The 21,333-nt window shown below is 32.8% G+C and overlaps 6 protein-coding genes across 6 annotated transcripts; 4 read left to right on the top strand and 2 right to left on the bottom strand.

Annotated features, from left to right (window-relative positions):
- The first annotated feature begins 33 nt into the window (after positions 1–33).
- LOC109181601 (probable glutathione S-transferase) lies at positions 34–996 on the top strand. The gene is made up of 2 exons (XM_019331451.1): positions 34–424; positions 502–996. The coding sequence occupies exons 1-2, from the start codon at positions 116–118 to the stop codon at positions 862–864; spliced, it is 672 nt and encodes a 223-aa protein (XP_019186996.1). The 5' UTR covers positions 34–115; the 3' UTR covers positions 865–996.
- Positions 997–3,278: 2,282 nt separating this feature from the next.
- LOC109181605 (probable glutathione S-transferase) lies at positions 3,279–4,223 on the top strand. The gene is made up of 2 exons (XM_019331458.1): positions 3,279–3,644; positions 3,719–4,223. The coding sequence occupies exons 1-2, from the start codon at positions 3,336–3,338 to the stop codon at positions 4,079–4,081; spliced, it is 672 nt and encodes a 223-aa protein (XP_019187003.1). The 5' UTR covers positions 3,279–3,335; the 3' UTR covers positions 4,082–4,223.
- Positions 4,224–5,342: 1,119 nt separating this feature from the next.
- On the top strand, positions 5,343–6,240 carry LOC109181317 (probable glutathione S-transferase). Its single transcript, XM_019331070.1, has one exon. The coding sequence runs from the start codon at positions 5,386–5,388 to the stop codon at positions 6,067–6,069; it is 684 nt and encodes a 227-aa protein (XP_019186615.1). The 5' UTR covers positions 5,343–5,385; the 3' UTR covers positions 6,070–6,240.
- Positions 6,241–7,360: 1,120 nt separating this feature from the next.
- Positions 7,361–8,500, top strand: LOC109180986 (probable glutathione S-transferase). Its single transcript, XM_019330722.1, has 2 exons — positions 7,361–7,790; positions 7,935–8,500. The coding sequence occupies exons 1-2, from the start codon at positions 7,482–7,484 to the stop codon at positions 8,304–8,306; spliced, it is 681 nt and encodes a 226-aa protein (XP_019186267.1). The 5' UTR covers positions 7,361–7,481; the 3' UTR covers positions 8,307–8,500.
- A 4,383-nt stretch (positions 8,501–12,883) lies between these two features.
- On the bottom strand, positions 12,884–14,072 carry LOC109180936 (universal stress protein PHOS32). Its single transcript, XM_019330656.1, has 4 exons — positions 13,788–14,072; positions 13,592–13,701; positions 13,397–13,515; positions 12,884–13,086 (listed from the first exon to the last, which is right to left on the bottom strand). Exons 1-4 carry the CDS (start codon positions 13,960–13,962, stop codon positions 12,993–12,995), a joined length of 498 nt encoding a protein of 165 aa, XP_019186201.1. The 5' UTR covers positions 13,963–14,072; the 3' UTR covers positions 12,884–12,992.
- A 3,971-nt stretch (positions 14,073–18,043) lies between these two features.
- On the bottom strand, positions 18,044–19,124 carry LOC109181204 (copper transporter 4-like). The gene is made up of 2 exons (XM_019330953.1): positions 18,771–19,124; positions 18,044–18,193 (listed from the first exon to the last, which is right to left on the bottom strand). Exons 1-2 carry the CDS (start codon positions 19,122–19,124, stop codon positions 18,044–18,046), a joined length of 504 nt encoding a protein of 167 aa, XP_019186498.1.
- Positions 19,125–21,333: the final 2,209 nt, after the last annotated feature.

Genomic DNA, 21,333 nt, shown 5'->3' with positions numbered 1-21,333 from the left:
TTTACACCTCTGCTCCATCCTTATATAAATCAACCCAATAAACATACCCACAACACAGATACACACTCACTGATTAACACAGAATTTCAATTTATACACCCAGATTGAGATCGAGATGGCAGAAGTGAAGGTTCTAGGTGCTTGGGCAAGCCCTTTTAGCGCAAGAGTTGAGCTTGCTCTCAAACTCAAAGGAGTTGAGTATGAATTCATACAAGAAGATCTCTCCAACAAGAGCCCCTTGCTTCTCAAATCCAACCCTGTCCACAAGAAAATCCCTGTGCTCTTGCACAACGGAAACCCAATCGCTGAGTCTCTTGTTATTCTTGAGTATATCGATGAGACCTTTCCGGGCACTCCCATTTTGCCCAAAGATCCTTACGAGAGAGCCTTGGCTCGTTTCTGGGCTAAGTTCATAGACGATAAGGTAAATATCTACTATAATTCGTCCATTTGATCTATCTGCTTCAATATTTATCTTCAATTTGTTTTTCGATTTTGCAGGTCGTGCCTGCAACGATGAAAGTACGGTCTACCAAAGGCGAGGAGCAAGAGAAGGGAAAAGAGGAAGTTCGTGAGCTTCTGAAAGTTCTCGACAATGAATTCAAGAACAAGAAATTCTTGGGAGGGGAGACGATCGGGCTTGCAGATATAGCCGGCAATTTCGTTGCTTTATGGGTTGGAGTTTTGGAAGAAGTTTTGGAGTTGGAATTGGGCGTGAAGGAAGAAAATTTCCCTCATTTATATCGCTGGAAACAGGATTTCCTCAACTGCGATATAGTTAAGGAGACTTTACCTTCTAGAGATAAACTTGTTGCCTATTTCAGCAAGCGATTCAAGCCCGCACCTGCAACTGCTTCTCAGTGAGCATTTCTTTTAGATTGAAAAGTTTGTAGTGGTGGAAGAGTTGTAATAAATTAATGTTTTCTTACCAAGTGGCATGTAGTCCACTAGTATCCAAATTGGTTTTTGATATGAGAGATTTAAGGTTCAAGCCTTTGTATGTCCTTTCTTTTGTAATAAAAAAAAAATTAATATTTTCCTTCTATAAATGGCAATATTCCATCAAATTTTCAGTTTTTTTATAATACAAAAACTCTAATTATGCATCATTATCTAAGGGTGAGTTTGGTAGAGGAATTTACAATTTCATTTTCATTTTATTTTAAATGAAAAAAATTATTAATTTGGTTAGAGAAAATTATAGAACCGTTTTCAATTTCTGAAAACTTTTGGAAATTATAAAATACAAAATAGAAAACATGTTTATTAACACATTTTGAAAACTGAAAATAATTTCTAAAAAATTGGAATACACTTGAAAATTATTTCCGAAATAAAAAAGAGAATCATCTATTATCTATTTAGTTATATGTCACTATAACCACATTACTATGATTATATTTATTATCATCTTATTTTATTTATTACTATCTTCTATCTTTTTTACTTTACTTATTTAGACATAATTTATTTGCTTAATTACACTTTAAAGTTAGACATTATTTGCATTATCAAAATTAAGAATTAAATTCTATATAATGTTGTAGATTTTGATTGAACTCAATAGATTATTAGTTCGAATATTTTTAATTATGTTACATCACAATACAAGTTTGGTCCAGATACAGAATATTGAAATCTCACTTATATTAAAATTTAAATTAAAAGTTATATATTTATATACATGTCATTTAAATGAATATAACAAAAAAATATTTTAATATTAGTTCAAAAAATATTAATATTATCTAAACTGAATTTTAGGTGAAACCTGAAAAATTAGAAAATAGAAAAAATAGAGAACAGTTTTCTGTTAGTAAACAAGTTTTCTAAAAAGAAAACAAAGAATGAAAAACAGAATGAAAATTGAAAAATTAGAAAATAAAAAACAGAGAACAGTTTTTTTGTTAGTAAACAGACCCATAATAATTCCATAAAATTATACTTTTTCTTAATTTTTATGAAATTAGAATTAAAAAAAAAAAAGAAAGAAAAGAAGAAGAAGATAATATTAAGACAAAATCTTTTTTTTTTAACCTAATATTAATGTTTAACATCCCCCTATCGATATTAATGTGTTTTCTTCTTCTACTTTCAACATAGAACATCAATTAGTGAGCCAACCTCAATCAAGTATGTTTTCTCAAAACTCTCTTATATATTTTTTGTTGCTTTCAATTCAATTCTAAAATTTATTTACATGTAACATAAATTTTCGAAAGCAAAATGTATAGTAAATTTAGTCGGTGTGTTAACAAAATTTGTATTCTGTATATGTATAGTGTATTTATCTAATAATATTATAGTCGGTGTGTTAACAAAATTTGTATTTTGTATATATATAGTGTATTTTCCTAGTAATAATAATAATAATAATAATAATAATAAACTTATAAAACATAAATAATGTTGAACTTATAAAAGAAAACTAGTATTTTATATGCGCGATGCGCAAAAAATATATGCCCAATATTAAAATTAAATATTAAAATCTTAGTTATATTAAATTTTTAAAAATAATAGTGTGTGTGTGTATATATATATATATATATATATATATATATATATATATATATATATATATAATTATATATAATTGTATAATTCATATTAATATTATTGATGTAAGAATTATAGAAATGATAATTGACTAAATATAACTATGATAATATTTTAATTAAAACCTAAATGAATTCAAACTTACCATTGAAGGATGTAAGAAAAAATATTGTGTATGCATATACATGGTAATAATAATGTGGAAAGATAACAGAAGTTATAATGGTATGAATATTTTTGTCCAAAAAATTATGTAGTACAGCTTTTATAGCACAAGGTACAAAAAAAATTACCGAAAAATAAGGACATAAACCGCCAAGGCTCTAGCGACTTGTATTCTGTATAGGTATAGTGTATTTATCTAATAATATTATAGTCGGTGTTAACAAAATTTGTATTTTGTATAAATAGAGTGTATTTTCCTAATAATAATAAAAAACTTATAAAACATAAATAATGTTGGACTTATAAAAAAAATATACTATATTTACATCAAAATGTAAAAGTATTATACATTTTCATAAAATAATAAATATTTTATTCTTGTCCGTCCTGAGATTCTTGTTTCATCAATCCACCAACCCCCAAGGCTCTAGCGACTCAGTCCACATTGTTTAGTCAAGAAATTCAAGTATAATAAGGTAATAATAAGGAAGAAAGGTACTTTCGGGGCTGATAAGAGGCCAGCCTTGCTTACACGGATGTTCCATCGATCCTTATATAAATGGAACAGCCAATAACCCAGAAAAGAGCCACAAACACACACTGATTCAGAGATGGCAGAAGTGAAGGTTCTAGGTAGTTGGTCAAGCCCTTTCACCGCAAGAGTTGAGGTTGCTCTCAAACTCAAGGGCGTTGAATATGAATTCATACAACAAGATCTCTCCAACAAGACCCCCTTGCTTCTCAAATCCAACCCAGTCCACAAGCAAATCCCTGTGCTCTTGCACAACGGAAACCCAATCGCTGAGTCTCTTGTCATTCTCGAGTATATCGACGACACCTTTCCGGGCACTCCTATTTTGCCCAAACATCCTTACGAGAGAGCCGTGGCTCGTTTCTGGGCTAAGTTCTTCGACGAAAAGGTATAGTCGGCCATTTGATCTGCTTCAAGATTTATCTTTTCGATTGATTTAATTACTGTTACTGTTGCGCGCAGTTCTTGCCTGCAGCGAGGAAAGTACGATATAGCAAAGGCGAGGAGCAAGAGAAGGCAAAAGAGGAAGTTCGTGAGCTTCTTAAAGTTGTGGATAATGAATTGAAGAAGAAGAAGTTCTTGGGAGGGGAGACGATCGGACTTGCAGATATAGCCGGCAATTTCGTTGCCTTATGGGCTGGAGTGTTGGCAGAAGTTATGGGGGTGGAACTGGGCATGACGGAACAAAAATTCCCTCATTTATGTCGGTGGATGGAGGATTTCCTCAACTGCAACGTAATCAAAGAGACCTTTCCTTCTAGAGATGAACTTGTTGCTTACTACAGTAAGGGATTCAAGCCAGCAGCTGCAAGTGCTTCTGGGTAAAGCATTCTTTATTTGTTTTTTTTTGAATTGAAAAGTTTGTGAGAGAAGAGTAGTACTATTCTAGTTCTAGTTTTATTTCTGCTGTAATAAAGTTATTTCTATATCTCATTTCTTGTATCACTTGTTTGCTTACTATATTAATTAATAAAATCATAGGAAAAAGTGGACTTTACTCTCTATTTGTTAAAATCTTGACCGGACTCGGACAGTCTCATAAGAGACTCACCTTCTATATTTTTCATAAATACAAAAACTCTAACACATCATTACTTAAAGAGCAATACTACTACACACCTCTCCTATATTTTCCTTCCAACTCTCTCCTCCAAACATAACATTATGCAATTAGACAACTAAACATAAAACACCTTTTAAAAAAATTTTTACAGCTAGTTTGTTTCGCTAGAAAATATTTGAAGGAAAATGAAATTGAAATTCTAAAAAAATAGATTTTATTGTTTGGTTGGTAGAAAAGAAATTACTGGAATATGAATTCCATTGTTCAGTTGAGTTTGGAATGGTAAGGAATAATTAATGAGTATAATGACAAATATAACCCTCCACAACAATAATAATATAATAATATAATAAAAAAAGTGATATGGTTTGACTATTTTATCCTTGTTTTCTTTCTTAATTATATTACTCTTATTAATTTGTAGGGGCATATAGGTCTTTATACTCATTATTCCTTACAATTCCAAATCTAACCAAACAATAGAATTAGTATTCCCAGTAATTTTTTCTCCACCAACCAAACAATGAAATTCATCTTACTAGTAATTGTTTTTCTATGGAATTTCAATTCCACTTCCCTTAAAATATTTTTCCGGGAACCAAACGAGCCCTTAAGGAAACTCCAACCAAACAAAATAAAACATCATTTTCTTTACTTTTAAAAAAACATTTTCCATGGAAAATATTTTTCATCCAACCAAACACCCCCTTACATTTATTATAGTAAACAATAAGTATATATCACTTAACAATATTTTTTTAGATGGAGTAATAGCCAATTACTTTTAGTCAAGAAAGCTACATTTTTGGCTGCTAATAATAAATCCATTTATTATTATTATTAGTTGTTCAATGGCGTGAGTGGAATTGTATGTAGAAGGTGATGAGATCAGTGAATAGGTCAGCTTCAAACAATTTTCTTCAGAAGTTTTAGTGAAGAAAAGTAACGTTCTTGGCTGCTAAGAAAATTCATCGCCCAGCCCGGCCTGATCCCATGTCTGCTAGCTTCATCCTTATATAAATAAAGCCACTGTAAAATGAAATTGAGCGAGCTGAGATAGCTAGAGATGGCAGAAGTGAAGGTTTTAGGGTCGTGGGGAAGCCCCTTTAGCAGAAGAGTTGAGGTTGCTCTTAAACTCAAGGGAGTTGAATATGAATTCTTAGAACAAGATCTGTTCAACAAGACCCCCTTGCTTCTCAAATCAAACCCTCTCTACAAGAAAGTCCCTGTGCTTTTGCACCATGGAAACCCAATCCCTGAGTCTCTCGTCATTCTGGAGTATATCGACGACACCTTTCCCGGCAATCCCATTTTGCCCAAACATCCCTACGAGAGAGCCATGGCTCGTTTCTGGGCAAAGTTCATAGACGACAAGTTAGTGCCTGCATCGGAGAAAGCACTATTTACCAAAGGTGAGGAACAGGAGAAGGGAAAAGAGGAAGTTTGTGAGCTTCTGAAAATTCTGGATAATGAACTTAAGAAGAAGAAGTTGTTGGGAGGGGAGAGGATTGGGCTTGCGGATATAGCCGGCATGTACGTGGCCTTGTGGATTGGAATGCGTGAAGAAATTATGGGGGTGGAATTGGGCGTGACCAAAGAAAAGTTCCCTCATTTATGTAGGTGGAAGGAGGATTTGCTGAATAGCGAGGTAATTAAGGAGAACTTACCTTCTAGAGATGAACTTGTTGCATACTTGAGGCCCTACTACACCAAGCTATTCATGCCAGCAGAGCCCAGTGCTTCAGAGTGAGCCAGAGGAATCTCCTTGCATTGTTGAAACACTTTCAAGATAGAAAAGTTTGCAAGAATTCTAGTTTTATTTCAGTTGTAATAAGGGAAAGTTTATGTCCCATCTTGATTGTAATGCATGTTTGGTTATTATTAATAAAAGGAAAATGATGTCGGGAGCAACTCAAATAGTTATTCCATGATAAATTATGAACAAGGACACATGATCAAGTCATAACAGTTATAAGGTAAGAGTTTCACCCAATGTGATGCAGTGGACTAATTGCAAGCTCTAGGCACTAGTCCTCCCACTTAATAGGCAAATTATGCTATAGACCCGTTTTCACCATGTCCATGATGGACATACTGCACATTCATAATTTCTATACTGTACATTCATAATTTTTATACTGTAGATTCATAGTTTCTAAACTGTAGATTCATAAAATTTATAATGTAGATTTATAATATTTATACTGTACATTCATAATTTTTGTACTGTAGATTCATAATTTCTAAACTGTATAGTTATCAAATTATGAACGCATAGTTATCAAATTATGAATCTACAATACAGAAATTATGAATGTGCAGTATAGAAATTATGAATCTACATCATAAATTTTATGAATCTATAGATTAAAAATTATGAATCTATAGTATAGAAATTATGAATATACAGTATAGAAATTATGACTGTGCAGTATAGAAATTGTGAATCTACAATACAGAAATTATGAATATGCAGTATAGAAATTATGAATCTACAGTATAAAAATTATGAATGTGCAGTATAGAAATTGTGAATCTACAATACAGAAATTATTAATATGCAGTATAGAAATTATGAATCTACAGTATAGAAATTATGAATGTACAGCGTGCCCACCATGCACATGGTGGACACGGGTCCAAGGCATAACGTTCCCACCTAATAGGTCTACTATCTTGTTTGGTCAGGGTATGCAGCTCTAGACACTAGTCCTCTCACCAAATTTTAACTAGTCGTGGTCCTTTTGAAAGCACAATTTTATCCCTATTTTACTTCTAAAGGATCACGTCTGGTTAAAATTTGAAAGTTGAATGACAAAATTATTATAATCTGAGGATCACAAATGGTATTAATTCAATATTAAAATTATTATGTTTTGTTTTTTAATTAAGAATGCGGCATTTCAAACTTTCACCTGCAAAGAACTTTCTTGGCAGTCATCCTAATTGTTCAGTCAAAGTTACATAGAATAAATTAATTGAACTATTAATAAAGAAACCCAGTGGTTAGTATTATCTTCGCTGCTAAGAAACTCCCCATCACCCAGTCATACCTCGAAGCTAAGCACCATCTATAAATGAAGCCAATTAAAGAATCCAGGAAGACATAAACACCAGCTAAGTCTTATCCACCCGGCGGCCCTATAGCAAAGTTGTAGAGAGATGGCAGAAGTGAAGGTTCTAGGCGGCTGGGGAAGCCCATTTAGCCGCAGAGTTGAGATGGCTCTCAGACTGAAAGGAGTTGAGTATGAATTCATAGAAGAAGACCTCTCCAACAAGAGCCCCTTGCTTCTCCAATACAACCCAATCCACAAGAAAATCCCTGTGCTCTTGCACAATGGAAACCCACTTGCAGAATCTCTTGTCATTGTTGAATACATAGATGAAACCTTTCCAGGCACTCCCATTTTGCCCAAAGACCCTTATGAGAGATCTTTGGCTCGTTTCTGGGCTAAGTTCATCGACGAAAAGGTGAGTCTACTTGTCAAATTGACTTTTTTTGGGCTTTTAGTATCACGACTATAAGACCATTTTCATATTTAGCCATTAACTAAAAACTCTTTATAAGTTTATGATCTGACCATAATTTTACTGCTTGTGGTTGGATTCATGTAGTGCCTGCCAGCGTCGACGAAAGCTCTATTTGCAAAAGGAGAGGAGCAAGATAAGAGAAAGGAGGAAGTTTGTGAGCTTCTGAAAATTCTGGACAAAGAATTGGAGACGAAGAAGTTCTTGGGAGGGGAGACAGTCGGGTTTGCTGATATAGCCGGCAATTTCGTCGCGTTTTGGGTTGGAGTTCTTGAAGAAGCTTTGGGAGTGGAATTGGTGACGAAAGAAAAGTTCCCCAATTTATGTCGCTGGAAGGAGGATTTCATCATCATTTGCGACGAAATCAAAGAGTGTCTCCCACCCAGGGACAAACTGGTTGACTTTTTCAAGAGTGGATTCATACCAGCCGCTATCCGTGCTAGGATAGCTAGCCAGTGAATCCAATGCACACATTATGCTCTAATCTTTTGAGTTATTATATGTTATAAAAACGATGTACTATATATGGAATACCATAATAATGTAGTAGTGTTTAATTTATGTCGCATGCATGTTATACATATTATGTACGTATACTACTACTATATATGTTGCCTGTGCAATAAGAGTATAAGACTCATTTTATGTTTTTTTTTTTTTTTTTTTTTTTTGCTGCTTTTGTGGTGGTCTGTAAGAATTTTCCATATAGAGTAATATATTACTCCGTATATATTATTTAAGCGTTTGTGATGCAAATATATGAATGGGTCTTCAGTTTAATTTTAACTTTGTCTATAATGATGGCAGGTACACTTTTTAAAAAATGGTCTTGGCGACAGAATACACTACACCGTATAGTATTTACCAGAGAAATGATAAACAAGACCACTAATATTACTCTGATCTGCAGGTCTACCATTTCAAAGGCAACACCTTTAGTGATAACGACTAAATTATTACTCAGCAGGTTTACCATTCCAAAGGCAACACCTATAGTGACTAACTAAGGTCAGAGATATCTGACGAATCATTCTAAAACTTCTGCTACTACAAGGTTGGGCATTAAGTATGTGTTAGTATATATTTATATCTAACACAGTCTCCATATCAAAGCTAGAAAAGCAACATACTAGGTTGGGCACTAGTTTGACTATGCAATAATATAATGTAAATATATCTGCTCATTTCTTGATATTATAACCAAGAAAAAGTCTATCTTCATAAATTAAGTTTGAGGTTAAACATCTGGAAATTTCTGAAGTAGGCAGCAAGTCATCAACTTAACCACTCCAAACTATTTTAATTGCATTATATTGTAACTATCTGTTGGTCAACCCTATCAAGCAATGGTGTTTTTTTTTTTGGAACTACTGAGCTGATGAAACATCTAGAGGATGAAGTGAATGGAAAGAAGTTTCTTGGAGGAGAGAGAGAGAGAGTGTTGGAATGGCTGACATTGCTGCAAATTTCATAGCTCATTGGCTCATAGTAATTCAAGAAGCAGCAAGAGTGGAAGAGTATATATTGACCAGAGAAAGTTTCCAAAGTTATGCGAATGGATTGATGAGCTCACTAACTGCACCATTATCCATTATCAAGGAAACTCTGCCTCCAAGACAAAAATTATTAGCCTATTATCAAGCTCTCACCCTGTCACTACCTTTAAGTTAAGCAACAAACCAATTACATTAAGTCCAAGCTATTATTTTATTTTCTTTTTGGCTCTAGTGCGTGCCAATCGTTTGATCTTGTTTTTATAAATATTTTTAGCCTTCACCAAACCAATGGTTGACATTAGTTGTCATGCCAAATAATCGTGGCCAAGTGTTATTTAAATATTTATATATTACTATTCAAACATTTGTTCTTTTGTTTTTGAATGGTAAAATGTTAGGTATAAGAAAAATCATAATGACCAAAGTCAAATGATGAATTGGATTTGCATAATCGTTAGGTTGAGTTTCAAATTTAATTACGGAGTAACATTTGCATATAAGGTAAGATAAGAAGTGGCGGCCAGAGTGTAATTTTCATACCGTCTTAGTCAAGCTTATTTCACATGGTCTTTTGAATGTAGTTTATCTTTTATATTTAATTTGCAGATTAATACATAGGAGTGAGTTTAATTTAACAAGTACACACCCTTAGGTAGTGATTGGGGTTCCCCTCGTCACTTAAAACAATTAATTTAATTTTTTATTTTATATGTATACTAAATATAAAATTTTGAGAAATATATATATATATATATATATATATATAGAGAGAGAGAGAGAGAGAGAGAGAGAGAGAGAGAGATTTAAGTTCCAGTGCGGGTGAATGCTTCTCGTGCGGTTGTGCGGGTGATTAATGTGCGTGAATCTTGTGCTTAATGTCAGTATGTAGCGCTTAATTTGTGTGAATTTTGTACTTAAAGTGCGTGAGTCTTGTATCTAAGGTGTGTGAGTTGTGTGCTTGATGTGCGTGAGTGTGTACTTAATGTGAGTTGTTGTTGAAACTTTAAAGTGCATGAGTTTTGTGCTTAATGTGCGTGAGTTTCGTACTTAATCTGTGTGAGTGTGTACTTAATGTGAGTTGTTGTTAAAACTTAAGGTGCGTGTGCTTTTGTGTTTAAGGTGCGTGGGTTTTGTGCTTAAGGTGCGTGAGTTATGTGCTTAAGGTGCGTGAGTTTGTGTTCTGAATGTATTTTGTTTGTGTGTTTAATGTGAGTCTGTTGTGTACTTAAAGTGCACCAGTGTAATGCTTAATGTGAGTCCACCCACACAATCGCACGAGAAGCACCACCCGCACCTGATCCCTTCCACACACACACACACACACACACACACACACACACACACACACACACACACACACACACACACACATATATATATATATATATATATATATATATATATATATATATATATATATATATATATATATATATATATATATATATATATATATATATAGTGTTTTCACAAAATAGAAAGTGAGGGGTATATTTGTAATTTTTCATAACTTTTGTAAGTGATTGATCATATACCACTTATTATTTTTGAAAAATTATATTTTTACTTATGAAATTATATCTGTTCAAACATAATGAAAACATACTTTTTTAACCTAATGAAGTACACAGAGTTAACAACGCCTCTACTGCGGCTCGATCTCATGACCTCCTACATGAGAGGTCACTACATGCCATCTGAGTAAAAATTAATTTATGAATTAATAAAATAAAGAAATAAGTGTCAAATAGCTTCTTCTTTTTTTTTTTTTTTTGGGTGAAAAGTGTCAAATTGCTAGTTAACTAAACTTATCATTTTTGTGCAATTGAGTCATTGAATATAAAAAGTGTGCAATCAAATAAGCAAAATATGTGCAATTGAGACATTTTTATAATTTTTTGGTGCACTTTAAGTTGAAAGCATTTTAATCTTTCATTCCAATTAGTATAGCAAGGGAAATAATGACGATCCTTAGTACATGCCAGGTAAGTAATATTAGTGATAAGGGTCAAATAAGCCCTTGAACTATTCATGAAAGTGCAATTAAGCCCTCGAACTATATAAAAAAAAACTCCAATTAAACCCCTGAACTTAAAAAAAAAAATGCAATTAATCTCATTTGACATGTTATTGCAGGTAACCTCCGGCCAAGTTAAAGATGATTGGAATGCCACATCAATATGTTTTGATGACTTGGATGCCCATTTCACATCATAATAATAATAATAATAATAATAATAATAATAATAATAATAATAATAATAATAATAATAATAATAATAATAATAATAATAATAAAAACTAAAAATTAATAATATTATTATTATTATTAAAATTTAAAAAATTACATTTAATTTTAATAAATTATTACTATTACTATTATTATGTGAATTGGGCATCCATGTCATCAAAACATATTGATGTGGCATTCCAATCACCTTTAACTTGGAGATTAAATGCAATAACAAGTCAAATGGGGTTAATTGCACTTTTTTTAAAGTTTAGGTGTCTAATTGGAATTTTTCTAGTTTGGGGGTTTAATTGCACTTTTATAAATAGTTCAAGGGCTTATTTGGTCATTATCCCATAATATTATCATATTCTGTCGAGAAAAATTAGAAAAACTATCTTAATTGCACATATTTTACTTGCACATTTTAAAGTTCAATAATCCAATTGCACAAAAACGATAAGTGATCTATTTCATACTTTTTTCTAAAATAAACTTTGAACATGGTAATTTTTTTTGTGAAAAGTGTAAAGTTGAAAACCACATATAGAGAGCTCGGGCTTATGAATATTTATATAAGGTATTTGAGAGCTAGTCTTTGAATCCGAAGATAAGAATGAAGATGTCCATTTACTCTCAATGGCATGGTCTTTATAGTGAGGTGGATTTGGAATGTATGGTATTCATGCCTCTTTATGGTAAGGGAATAATAATGGTTGGATGATGATGACTTTGTGTTTTTGTGTCCCTGAATTTAATGGTAACTCAATTTGTAATGGTCACCATAATTATCCTCCGATGGCTATCTTGAACAAATTAATCCTGTGGGTTCCATCCATCAGTAAGAATATGAGTAATGACTAATGACGGTGTTATAATAGTTATAGGGATTAATTATGACGGTGAGTAAATTGAATACCATAAATTTCTTCTTCATAGTCTAGAAGTTTGTAGCCAACTAAGCCAATTCTTAATATTTTAAGCAAAACCTTTTACTACTCCGTATATCAATGTCGTTTGTCATTTTCACATAGGTGGCCTGGGACCCTATTTAATTGATTTTTATTTTTTTATTTTTTTATTTTTTTGTACAAATTTTTTTTAAAAATGTTTATAGTCAAACATTTAGCAATGATTTTAAATGTATTTCAATTTCAATCGCAGCCCCCCATTGACCTTAATGAGTGGACATCCGTGATAATGAATTCTTAATCGCCACATGATCTGCCAAACCTAATCTACTTTATTTTTTAAAATACATGTACATCTTATTGTTGATCAGAGCAACATTCCATCACATTTCACCACCCAAAAAAGAAGCAAAAACAGTGCTTTAATATGAAGTTTGCATTAATCTTAAAAGAAAATAACAAGCTAGGGATGGAACATAGTTGTGAATCAGCTCATAATTGAACATTATCAGTGCTTGTGATGAAAATCTTCATCTTTAACAATGGTCACAGGGCAGTTCCCATGTGCCAGGACATAGTTGGTAACACTCCCCAGGATTATCCTGCAGTTGCACAATCAATAAAACAAAACTTCAATTAACTTTCACATAAACTGTTCAGATCAAGCGTTTAGCATTACACCAAAAACTTTAATCATAGCAAAAGACACAAATTTATTAAGTGTTTACCATTATACCAAAAATTATAATTAAGTAACAAAAATAACAAATTTATTTTCTTATACTTAGTAAATGTGCGTCACGTTTCAATAGTATTCAATAGTATAAATGTGCGTCACGTTTCAATAGTATTCAATAGTAAAATACTGGACTCGACTTTCTAAATAGGGTGAGAAGAGAATGTTTTGAGTACCTCTGGATGGTGCCAAGGCCTCTGCTACCCATAACCAGAGAATCCAACTTCAAATCTTCAATCGCATCACACAGCTTCTCCCTTGCATCTCCCCAGTACAATTTTATGATAACATGTATCTACAGACAAAACATTTTTCAGAAACCCAACCAAACAAATTAAAAGCTCGGAGAATTTTACAATTAATGTGTTAACCTCTTTCTGCCTGGCGGCTGTGTCGAGCAAATCAAGAACTTCGATATCAGCCTGAACGCCGTAATTCTTCATCACCTCCGGCTCACGGAACTCAGACAGCGGGATCAGAGCTGCACATAAACATCGAAGAAAACGAGTAAAAAAAACACAGCTTATAGTACAAAATCAGGAATCAAAGATTGGGTTTGGAGCATACGAGATCCGGACTTAGACCAGAGATTATTGCGAGATTCATCGGAAGCGTGGGATTTGACGTGGACGATGAAGAAAGTGTCGCCTTTGTCGGCCAAGTTGTCGATCGCCCATTTTAACGCCAGTTTGCTGCTCTTCGAGTAGTCCATCGCCACTCCTATCTTCCTGTCTTTCGCCATTTTCTTTACTCTTTGGTGGTTTTAGTGAGAGAAAGCGATAAAGTTAAAGAACAGAGACAAAAACGTACTAGTGTTCTGGTTTTGGTTCTGGGTGTGTCCTTTATAGATAAAAATGTGGAAAAAAGACCAGGTCCAATATATACATCTTGCACTTTAGAATAACTTTTGCCATTATTTTTTTATTTTTTGACAGCAAACTAAACTTTTTTTTTTTTATTTTGGCGATTATTATTTTTTATTTGAATACCGTTATATTATAAAGTTTTTGTTTAAAATTTTTTAATACTTAAAGTAATCTAGTTTTGCCAGATTAATTCTAAGTCCATAAGACCTCACCCCTAGAGTCACGGCAGAGGTAAATTACGAGTCTGCGTAATTAATTCACCGGTCAAATTCTAATTTTTATGTCCTCACAAAAAGTCTAATCCAGATCTTTCATCATTCTTAGATCCGTCATGTCCTTTTGGGACAAGTTAGGCAATAAATTAATTATGCTAAATCTTGAGGCAAAGTTTTTGTTTAATACTTCAATGGATAGATGAGTAACGGTCTAATGTCTCTTTATGATTGTGTCTGATCTGTCATGCGACAGTCAACCCGTGATTAGGGATTAAGGACAAGTAAGAAAAACATGGATTGAGGATATATAACATAAATAATTAATGTTGTTTTTATGCAAATTTCACTTTTAATTTTTAGACTTGAAATGGATCGGAGAAAAGTCACCGTACATCAAGAGGTACTGCAATTGAGAAAGCCAGTGCTTAAGAATAGTTTAAAATATTAATTAGGCGAGTTGACAACATGTGAACCAACTTAAAAGATGGCTTTGTTGAATTATTATTAGCAAATTGATTTTTCCTTTGGAAACTAATGGTGATAAGAGAAATTAAATAATAAAATTAAGAATAACAATAATGTGAACATATCGCATGCTTTATGACCAGAAAACGAAGTTTCCGGGAAACTTCTTGGTCCTTGTCCTTTACGTTACATCATATAGTGTAGGCTTCATCAATCGATATACTATGAATCATAATTCACTTTTAAAGTGGACAATTGATATATAAGTTCATTTTAATAGATTATAACTTATAAGTTAATTTTTACTGCACTAATATATATTATTTTTAGTACTAAAAAATATATTCATATTCAAAAAAATTGATATACTATGAATCATGATTGGTCGGTCGCTAAAGTGCCTATTTATTTTTTTAAAATTATATATATATATATATATATATATATATATATATATATATATATATAATGAACTTTAGAATTATTGTTTAATGTTTTAAAATTTAAATTAGTACTTATGTAATAAATTATTTTAATTATATTATAGTGTATAAATGGTAAAACTTAACAAAATAACAAATTAACAACTTTTTTTTTTTTTTGAAAAAACAAACTAACAACTTAAAAATAAAGGGAAAAAAAAAAAGTCTTGTGGCGGGGGCCCACCTAGCACACGGGTTAGAGGTGGGCCAACAAAACTTAGGCCCGTCAAAGAATATGCTTTTTACCCGGTCCATTTTAATAGCTCTAAGCTAAACAATAATTGTTTTGATAATTAAATACAACTATAGTCAATTAATAATATCACATTAAAAAATGAATATTATGAAATAAATTTAAATTAAACGTAAAATATTGCATTAGTTTTGAATTTTAACCTACTCAACTTGAAGTAGTGGGATATGATTCTCTCATTCTCTAATGTCTAGACAAGTTCATTAGAGCTTTATATGCTTCTAAGTTTCTCCTTTATCACTAACTAGTATATCTTCTTCTTCTTCTTTTTCTGAAAATTGAATTACATTATATCTTAATTCCAAAGATAGAAATTAATGGTGTGTTTGAAAATTAGAAAAATAATTTTTAAAGATGTGTTATTTTTCAGTGTTTGGTTGCATTCCAGAATAATGTCTTGTTATATTTGGTTCATTTTTCAAAAAGAGGTCATCATTTTTTTTTTCAAATAATAGAGAATTTTTTTTTAAAATGACAAAACACTAGTTTTGAAGCTAGAAACTAGACTGGTTTATGTCTTCGAAAACCAAACTGTTTTCGAAACCAGAGCATTGGTTTCCAGCTTCGGAAACTAGAGATCAAGTTTTCGAAGTCAGAAACCAGTCGCATGTTTCCAGCTACCCACAGCTGGAAACCTTGGACCAGAAGATGGTTGAAGTCGTGGAAGAAGGCCGAGGATGAATGGGGAAGAAGAAACGTGTGTGGATTTGGAAAATGACTACCCTTAAAAAAGATCACTAACTTGTATATCTTCTTCTTCTTCTCTTTTTCCTGCATATTGAATTACATTATTATATCTTAACTCCAGAGATGAAATTAAGGGTGTGTTTGGAAATCAAGAAAATGATTTTTGAAAATGTGTTATTTTTCAATGATACGGTACTCAAGCCAAGACCCCAACTCCACCACAAAAGCTAGCTCATGATGAGTGGAGGTTTGGCCCCAACTTAAGTACCACTCCACAATCTCTTGTGTAGCCGATGTTGGTCACTCTAGACGGCTCACACTCCGGACTCTTCTCAGCACCAGGTAGCCCTTTTTCCCTGGCTTCACTCTGGATAACTTTCACTCCGGACTCTTCTCCGTTCTGTTTGAACCTTATCAAGCACCGAGTAGCCCTTTCACTCTGGATAACTTTCACTCCGGACTCTTCTCCGTTCTGTTTGAACCTTATCAAGCACCGAGTAGCCCTTTCCCACCACACTCCGGTCTCTCAACAAGATCACTAATTGATACAATACTCGAGCAAAGACCCTAACTCCACAACAAAAGCTAGCTCATGAGTGGAGGTTAGGCCTCAACTTAAGTACCACTCCACAATCTCTTGTGGAGCCGATGTGGTATCGTATCATTATGTCTTCGAAAGCCAGGCTATTTTCGAAACCAGAGCACTAGGTTCCAGCTTCGAAAACCAGAGATCAAGTTTTCGAAGTCGGAAACCAGCCACTTGTTTCCAGCTACCCACCGCTGGAAACCTTGGACCAGAAGATGGTTGAGGTCGTGGAAGAAGGCAGAGGAAGAATCACGGAAGAAGCTGAGGAAGAAAAAACGTGTGTGGATTTGAAAAATGACTACCGTCAATAAAGAGGAAAAGTTATTTTTCAGGAAAACACACCCAATTTTCCCTTTGACCAGAAGTTATTTTTCTGCCCTTTAATTTTTTTAACCCACATCGTATAAAAAATATCGAAATTAAATGTATATTTTAACGATTTTGTTCACGAAGGACCAAAAATGATCATGTCAAGCACAATAATACTAGGACCAAAGGGATGTTCTAAAAAAGAACGAGTAAAAGTGTACTGCCATCTATAAATCTAACACAAAAATGAAATTAACTAAAAATAATAATAATAATAATAATAATAATAATAATAATAATATGTGAATTATAAATATGACCAATAATATCATAAGAATGAGTTTGTCTCTGCCATTTGATGTTATTAATGTCAATTCTTCAGGTATTCATGATCATTTAATCTGCAAATCCTCCTGTCTGGATCGGATTCTTTTAATTTAAGATATCAACACTACTCACTAATGCATTCTCTTCTTACACAACCAGTACCAGGGCCTGGGCATGTTTGCCCAGGGCCCCCAATTTTGGGGCCCATATTTAAATAAATAAATAATATATATATATATATATATATATATATATATATATATATATATATATATATATATATATATATATATATATATATATATATATATATATATATATATATATAGACTCGGGTTTCAGTGCGGGTGAATGCTTCTCGTGCGGTTGTGCGGGTGATTAATGAGTGTGAGTTTTATACTTAATGTGCTTGACTCTTGCGCTTAAGGTGCGTGAGTTTTGTGCTTAATGTGCGTGAGTGTATAGTGCTTAATGTGCGTGAGTTTTGTACTTACGGTGCGTGAGTCTTGTGCCTAAGATGCGTGAGCTGTGTGCTTAATGTGCGTGAGTGTGTACTTAACCTTTCACTGTTTGTGGTAGAGAGCCGAGGGATTTAGATCAGAACCGGTGAAAGGAGGAGATAAATGTATAGTTTCAGAACGGTGTTGTTGTAGGGTTATTTGCGTCCACCCCGCCATCAACGAGGTTGAATTCTCGTTCCCTTCCTTGAGAATCGTTGTTCTTGAAATAGTGGGCTGGTAGATAAGTTGGTGCTGCAGAGGTGCTAATGCATACTTCTGAGAGCTGCACATCCCAAATGGAATATTCTGGTGCCTATATTTTAGATGACGACTTGAGAACCGAAGCTGACGCCATTTCTTTCCAGAGATGAGACATATACTGCTTTTAAGAACATTTATTTTTGTTTGTGTGCTTAATGTGCGTGTGCGATATATATATATACTATACAAGATTGTTAATTACCGTACTAAAAAAGATTGGTAATTACCATTTTTAATTAAGATTTAAGATTTAAGATTTTTTTGTTGAGAGAAAGATTTAAGATTGTTAATAACCATTTTTAGTTTTAATCTCTATAAAAATAAATAAAAAAAAGATTTTGGAAAAAGTTGATATCAAGAGTTTAGTGAATTTGATTTTGCGTCTAACTGTGCATAGGGCATGTCACTTTTTAAATTAAATTTTAGATGTATTTTTATACAATATTTATATTTTAACATAATTTGTTGAACAATTAATATTAATTTTTTTTTTAAAAGGCCAAATTAAAATATCACACAACTCCAATTTTTATTGGAACGGCCCTGACAACCACTACATGAATAGAAGCAATTTATTAATGATCAGACGAAATACAAACTTTTGTAACCAAACCATCAGACAAGGTACCAGGTAAGCGTGTGTTCATCTCTTGGTCCATATGACACTGGTAAAGCTCGGAAGCGAGATGACCGGCGCCATGGCCGAAGACTGCAGCCAGGAAAAACGAGAAATCTGTGGTGATGATAGAGATAATGACCAGATAAGCCATGAACACCCTCAGTGCATGAACTCCAGCATCGTACAACAGGGACTTCAACCCCATTTCCTGCTTCTTGATCCTGCTCATCAGAGAGCAAAACTCGGCCGAAAAAGCAAGCAAAAAGAGCAGACACAGGGAGAGCCAGTAGCTCCCTGGAGCTTCGAATTCCGGCCATCCTGGGAAAAATCTCATCGCATAGGATATCCAGTAGCTTAAGCTTGAGCATTGCGATTCCGGGTGAGAATTCATACCGGGAAGAATTGGAATGGGGAGCATTCTGTGAAGGGGAAAAAGTTGTGGAGTGTATGGAGTTGTGGGGGTAGTTATTTGTATTGAATTGGTGTGGTGAATTGAAAGCAAAGTAAGAAACTTTAATTGTAATGGAGAACAGTTGGGTTCATGATTTGAGCTCAAGGACTGGTCATCATTCATATATTGGCAATGATGAGGAGTAGTTTCAACTAATGGTAGAAATTTGGAGCAATTCATTTAATTGTTTCCATAAAGTCAAGCTAAGTTTAAATTATAATGGGACAGCCCTACTCAAACTAATCGGATTCGGACTCTCAAAGCCTAAGCTTTTTGATGGGCTCCGAGTAACACGTGGACCATATTATTTTTTTTCTTTAGGCTCTGATATAAAATTGAAACATTTGCACCATCTCAACTAAAAGTCTAAACTAATAGACTAATAGTTGGATTGCACATTTATGTTTATGTTATATTTTATGCTCAACAATTGAAATTTGTGCAGCACAAAAACACTAGGCACAATAATTTATATTTATTTGATCTTATATATCATGATGTGTGATATACTAATATTGGAAGAAGGCATCAAAAAATTTTAGATTTTACATAAACCAAAAAAATTAAGAATATATAAATCTTCCTCCACGAGAGTATGTACTATGACAACCCCATAGTATAAAAACATGCTTTAAACATATATGTTTTAGATTTTGTGATTAAGGACAATATCATTATTTTATTTATTAGCGTCAATTAAATAGTAAATAAAAGTATTTTCTGTTTATAAGATTTGATTTATGTACATTAGTTTTTTTTTTTTTAATGTAAATTGTGTAGAAAACCATGTTCATTAACAGTAATTTGCTGAAGAAATAATGCATAGGACATGAAATGCCAACCCTATTTACATCCCTTCCTAGTCAGAGTTAATGCTTACACCATAAACAAAAGTTTATGTAATAAGGTGAATCTTTGATATATGTTTATCTTTAATATATCATATGTTAATTTTGACTTGCAGTATAATAAAAATAAACATGAATCAAAAGATAATGAACTTATTAAAAATAATAAGTAGTACACTAAAAATGATTTTGTAATATATTAAAAATGAATATATATTAAGATCAATCATATTTTACAATATGGACTTTGAGATGCATGATATAATTTGCCAATGAGAAAGGGAATGATGGACAAGTTTGGTTGTTGATGGATCCGTTGTCTTTGACATTTTAACCATAGTCAAAACGATAAAGTAGTTGTTTGGTAAAGTAATTGTTTGGACCAGTTTGGAGCACTTTGAAGAAGTTAAAATGTAAGATTGATATAAGTTCAAACTTCAAACAAATTGTAATCAAATCAATAGGAATGTTTTAGCTGCTTGCAAATATGTGCTTTACTTATAAGATTTATAAAACATATTATTTATAACTTAGATGTGCGGAAAACAAATATAGGATTGTTTGTCTTTAAGAATGGGCTTTACGCATGCATTAGATTTATGACCAGATTACTATAACCTATGTTATGGGCCAATTGGTATACCATGGACCAGCTCATATTGCATTGTGAACTATGATACAAAAATTATGTACTTTCAATTAACAACATTTTGTACCTATTAACAGTTTATGTACATATAAACAAATAACTTGATAATTGCTTACACATAATATGATAGTTATAGGTACAAAAACTATCAACTGCATGTACAGAATGTGTCAACTATAGATACAGAATCTAAATGTTGTTTTTGAACCATAATATGATAGCTACAGGTACATAAACTATCAACTGCATGCAAATACAGAATTTGAAAATTATTTTTAGATCAAGGTCTACAATGCAATGTAGATCCTTGGGGCCGGATTGTTTGTCTTTAAAAAATGGGCTTTACGCATTAGATTCATGACCAGATTATTATGACATATACTATTCAACAGGATAACTATGAAATTGAAGGTCATGGTAGATTACGGCAATTATACAATAGAACATGGTATATATATTGTATGACCGATCACTAATACATTTCATTAACTTTTAATATATTACAGCTTCATTGCGAATATATTACAGATTCTAGGTAATATCTAAAATGAATTTGCAATACGCTAAAAATGAACGTGTATCAAAATATAATAAA

The sequence above is a fragment of the Ipomoea nil genome, unplaced genomic scaffold (genome assembly GCF_001879475.1).
Source record: "Ipomoea nil cultivar Tokyo-kokei standard unplaced genomic scaffold, Asagao_1.1 scaffold1043, whole genome shotgun sequence".
Classification (NCBI taxonomy): domain Eukaryota; kingdom Viridiplantae; phylum Streptophyta; class Magnoliopsida; order Solanales; family Convolvulaceae; genus Ipomoea; species Ipomoea nil.
The sequence above is the reverse complement of the archived record's forward strand: the minus strand, read 5'-3'. Positions and strand labels throughout refer to the sequence as shown.

What these genes read in the sequence shown, in the direction of transcription:
- LOC109181601 (XM_019331451.1), top strand. Translation starts at nt 116, where the DNA reads ATGGCAGAAGTGAAGGTTCTAGGTGCTTGGGCAAGCCCTTTTAGCGCA. An exon ending in CTAAGTTCATAGACGATAAG is followed by an intron (nt 425 to 501) that starts GTAAATATCTAC and finishes TCGATTTTGCAG; the next exon opens with GTCGTGCCTGCAACGATGAA.
- LOC109181317 (XM_019331070.1), top strand. Translation starts at nt 5,386, where the DNA reads ATGGCAGAAGTGAAGGTTTTAGGGTCGTGGGGAAGCCCCTTTAGCAGA.
- LOC109181605 (XM_019331458.1), top strand. Translation starts at nt 3,336, where the DNA reads ATGGCAGAAGTGAAGGTTCTAGGTAGTTGGTCAAGCCCTTTCACCGCA. An exon ending in CTAAGTTCTTCGACGAAAAG is followed by an intron (nt 3,645 to 3,718) that starts GTATAGTCGGCC and finishes TGTTGCGCGCAG; the next exon opens with TTCTTGCCTGCAGCGAGGAA.
- LOC109180986 (XM_019330722.1), top strand. Translation starts at nt 7,482, where the DNA reads ATGGCAGAAGTGAAGGTTCTAGGCGGCTGGGGAAGCCCATTTAGCCGC. An exon ending in CTAAGTTCATCGACGAAAAG is followed by an intron (nt 7,791 to 7,934) that starts GTGAGTCTACTT and finishes GGATTCATGTAG; the next exon opens with TGCCTGCCAGCGTCGACGAA.
- LOC109181204 (XM_019330953.1), bottom strand. Translation starts at nt 19,124, where the DNA reads ATGAGATTTTTCCCAGGATGGCCGGAATTCGAAGCTCCAGGGAGCTAC. An exon ending in CTGATGGTTTGGTTACAAAA is followed by an intron (nt 18,194 to 18,770) that starts GTTTGTATTTCG and finishes TGGGATGTGCAG; the next exon opens with CTCTCAGAAGTATGCATTAG.
- LOC109180936 (XM_019330656.1), bottom strand. Translation starts at nt 13,962, where the DNA reads ATGGCGAAAGACAGGAAGATAGGAGTGGCGATGGACTACTCGAAGAGC. An exon ending in CTGGTCTAAGTCCGGATCTC is followed by an intron (nt 13,702 to 13,787) that starts GTATGCTCCAAA and finishes GTTTATGTGCAG; the next exon opens with CTCTGATCCCGCTGTCTGAG. An exon ending in GGCCTTGGCACCATCCAGAG is followed by an intron (nt 13,087 to 13,396) that starts GTACTCAAAACA and finishes GTGCAACTGCAG; the next exon opens with GATAATCCTGGGGAGTGTTA.